Here is a 3,874-nt window from a genome sequence, read left to right on the forward strand (position 1 = left end):
GCAAAGTAAAGATGGCCTATTTATGTCTGTGTTGGATTTTCTGGAAAACAGAAAGGAAAATGTTTTCTAGTAACAAGGATAAACAGTAAGAATGTATCTGCCAGGGACTGAGGAATTCTTTGTGATTAATGATAACGTTTGTATGATGTGGCTTGATACTGTACCAGATAATCTGTTGAATTCATTTTGCCTTCTTGGCCGGGCACAATCATTTCTAGAAACTGGAGCTTAGCTTCATTTGTTTTCTTCATTGTTTTACGGTCTCCCTCTTATTTCACCTTTATTAATTGCTTCCTTCTTTTTAACTTGGGTTTAATTTCTCTTCTCCATCTGGTTTATTAAAATGAAAAGTTAGATCACTGATTTAAGAAGCTCTTTTCTTATATAATCATGTAATGCTATACATTTTCCTCTAAGCATTGCTTTAGCTGCTCTTCCTCATTTAGTAATTTATATTTTAATTTTTATTATGTTCCCAATGTTTTAAAATATTCCATGAGATGTCTTCTTTGGCTCTTGGGTTGTTTAGAAGCATGTTTTTTAAAATTTCCAAATATTTGGGGGATTCCTCAAACATCTTATTGTTTTCAACTTCTAGTTTTATATTTCATGGTCACAAAACATATTTTATAATAATTTTACTTTTTAAAAATTTATTGAGCCTTTTTTATGTCCCAGAATATACTCTTATTTTGTACATGTTTTGTGTTTGTTTGAAAAAAAAAAAATGTTTATTCTATGGTTGTTGGGGAGAATATTCTATAAATATCAATTAGATCAAGTTAGTTGATAGTGTTGTTTATGTTTTCTATATTCTATTGATTTTTTGTCTAATTGCTCTCTACTATTGCAAGAACATTTTGGCAATATTTCAGCTTTAATTTTGGATTGTCTATTTCTCTTTTCAGTTTCATCAATATTTGGTTCATATATTTTAAAGTTCAAAATGTATTTGTATATACATTACATACATAAACATTTAGAATTATTACATCCTCTAGAAGAATTGATCCCACATTAATTTTGAAGCGTCCCCTATTATTCCTGTTTGCCATCTTTTATTCTAAGATCTACTTCACCTGAAATTAACATAGCCATTCCAACTTTATTATGCTTAATATCTGCATACTATGTTTTATTCCATTCCCTTATTTTTAACTTATTTGTGTCTTCATAGTTAGACTGGCTTTCTTTTTTTTTTTTTTTTTTTTTGAAATTTTTAAGATCAATTTATTAACTTCAATGATGAAAGCCATCAGAAGAATATTCTCCTGAAAATTATTTTTTTCTTAGAAAAAAGAAAGGAAAATCAACACCCTCTCAGCATAGCCACAGATGCTGTGGCAGTCAAGCCTCTCTGCAGACGGGAAGAGTCCATCAGTCGGTCAAGTCACTCTCCCGGTCAGCAGGATTGTAGTCTGGATCATCGTCATCGTCCTCCAGCTCCAAGTCATCCATTTCCTGGAACAAAGACTCATCTACCTCCACGTTGTTTCCAGCATCTTCCAAGAACTGGATATCAGATGTGTCAAGATTATGATCTGTTTCAAATAGTTGTCTCCCGCTTAATTTGTTTTTTCCTGCTTGCTCTTCTTCCTTCATCCGTTTCTTTTTAATTTCCAAGAGTTCTGCATCAAACTTGGCCTTCCAATTTAAGAAATTCTCAATTGTAACAGGAGTACCATGGAATAATTGCTTTTCAGCTTCTTCTGCTTCTTTTTCTTTTTGTTTCTTTTCTTCTTCTCTTCTAGTTTTTATTTGATCTACTATTTCATTTAATTTTTCTTGTACAGCTGTCACTAAGGTGAAGATCATCACCACGCCAAGGTTTTCTTCTGCCTGTAATGCTAATAATTTTAAAATGTCTGCTACATCATTATCTTCTAGATTTAACTGGGCAAATATTTCATAAAGGGGCGCTTCATCTGGGTATTTTTCACTGTATGTAAACTTTAGGGTTGTCTGGACAGTTTCATCATTTTCTCCAGCCTCAGATGTCACAGTAATGGTGAAGCTGGGTGGATTTTCTGATAATACTGTGAAGGAGTCAGGGTAGATGGACTCCAGAGCCTCCAGCTCGTTGCGCTGCTCCTCGCCGTAATCTGTCATCGCGGCCCTCGCTGCAGCCCATGGATCGCCCGGATACCCAGGCGGCGTGCTGCAGCCTGGACCTCGGCCGCGCCGGGAGAGCAGGCAGCGGCCGGGCGGGCGCAGGCGCAGAGTCCCAGGCAGAAAGGCCTGGGGCCCACAGCCAGGCGGGCCTGCTGATCGACAGCCCCGCGCCGGCCTCCGTCCTAGACTGGCTTTCTTAAAAGCAGAGTAAAATTGAGTGGTTCTTTTAAGTTCAGTTTGATGATCTCTGACTTTTAAATGGAGCATTTAGCCATTTGCTTAGCGCTTTTTCTTATTTTTTATTTGTCCCGTCTATTCCTTGATACTTTAATTCCTATTTTCTCCTTCATTTAAATTAAGAATTTTCATCATTCATTTTTTAAATTGGCTTTTATTTTTCTTAGTGATTGCTTTAAGTTTTAGAGTACACATCTTTAACTTATCATATCTACTTTCAAATAATAATGTTACACCACTACATAGAGTATAAGAATCACCTAGTTATTCTTACTATGGTATGCTTTCATTTTCCTCCTTCTGACCTTTTTTCTGCTGCAGTGATCTATGCTTCTACAAGCTCTAAATCCCAAAATACATCATTATTTTTGCTTAAAATAATTATCTTTTGAATGTATTTATGCTGGGCTGGAAGAAGCACAAGCTAGAATCAAGATTGCCAGGAGAAATATCAATAACCTCAGATATGCAGATGACACCACCCTTATGGCAGAGAGTGAAGAAGAACTAAAGAGCCTCTTGATGAAAGTGAAAGAGGAGAATGAAAAGGTTGGCTTAAAGCTCAGCATTCAGAAAACTAAGATCATGGCATCCAGTCCCATCACTTCATGGCAAATAGATGGGTAAACAGTAGAAAGAGTGGCTATTTTTTTGGGCTCCAAAATCACTGCAGATGGTGACTGCAGCCATGATATTAAAAGATGCTTACTCCTTGGAAGGAAAGTTATGACCAACCTAGACAGCATATTAAAAAGCAGAAACATTACTTTGTCAACAAAGGTCCGTCTAGTCAAGGCTATGGTTTTTCCAGTAGTCATGTATGGATGTGAGAGTTGGACTATAAAGAAAGCTGAGTGCCAAAGAATTGATGCTTTTGAACTGTGGTGTTGGAGAAGACTCTTGGGAGTCCCTTGGACTGCAAGGAGATCCAAACAGTCTATCCTAAAGGAGATCAGTCCTGGGTGTTCATTGGAAGGACTGATGCTAAAGCTGAAACGCCAATACTTTGGCCACCTGATGTGAAGAACTGACTCATTTGAAAAGACCCCGATACTGGGAAAGATTGAGGGCAGGAGGAAGCTGAGGGCATGAGGAGAAGGGGATGACAGAGGATGAGATGGTTGGATGGCATCACCAACTCAATGGACATGAGTTTGAGTAAACTCCAGGAGTTGGTGATGGACAGGGAGGCCTGGTGTGCTGTGGTTCATGAGGTCCCAAAGAGTCGGACACGACTAAGCAACTGAACTGAACTGAATAAATAAGAAAAATAATTTTTAAAAGGATTTCACATTTACCATATTTTTGCCACTGGTTTACCATTTTCTGATTATCACTGTGCCACCTGATAAGGCTACACACACACACACACACACACACACACATATATGCAAATTGTTGTTCAGTCACTCAGTCATGTCCTACTTTTTGTGACCCCATGGACTGCAGCATGCCACGCTTCCCTGTCCTTCACTATCTCCTGGAGTGTGCTCAAACTCATGTCCTTTGAATCAGTGATGCTATC

At 37.7% G+C, this 3,874-nt stretch overlaps 1 protein-coding gene across 1 annotated transcript; it reads right to left on the minus strand.

Annotated features, from left to right (window-relative positions):
• Nucleotides 1–1,264: 1,264 nt before the first annotated feature.
• LOC120862918 (RWD domain-containing protein 1) lies at nucleotides 1,265–2,286 on the minus strand. The gene has a single exon (XM_040239086.1). The coding sequence runs from the start codon at nucleotides 2,107–2,109 to the stop codon at nucleotides 1,378–1,380; it is 732 nt and encodes a 243-aa protein (XP_040095020.1). The 5' UTR covers nucleotides 2,110–2,286; the 3' UTR covers nucleotides 1,265–1,377.
• Between the last annotated feature and the right edge of the window lie 1,588 nt (nucleotides 2,287–3,874).

This window comes from Oryx dammah, unplaced genomic scaffold (assembly GCF_014754425.2).
Source record: "Oryx dammah isolate SB20612 unplaced genomic scaffold, SCBI_Odam_1.1 HiC_scaffold_4, whole genome shotgun sequence".
In the NCBI taxonomy this organism is placed as follows: Eukaryota; Metazoa; Chordata; class Mammalia; order Artiodactyla; family Bovidae; genus Oryx; species Oryx dammah.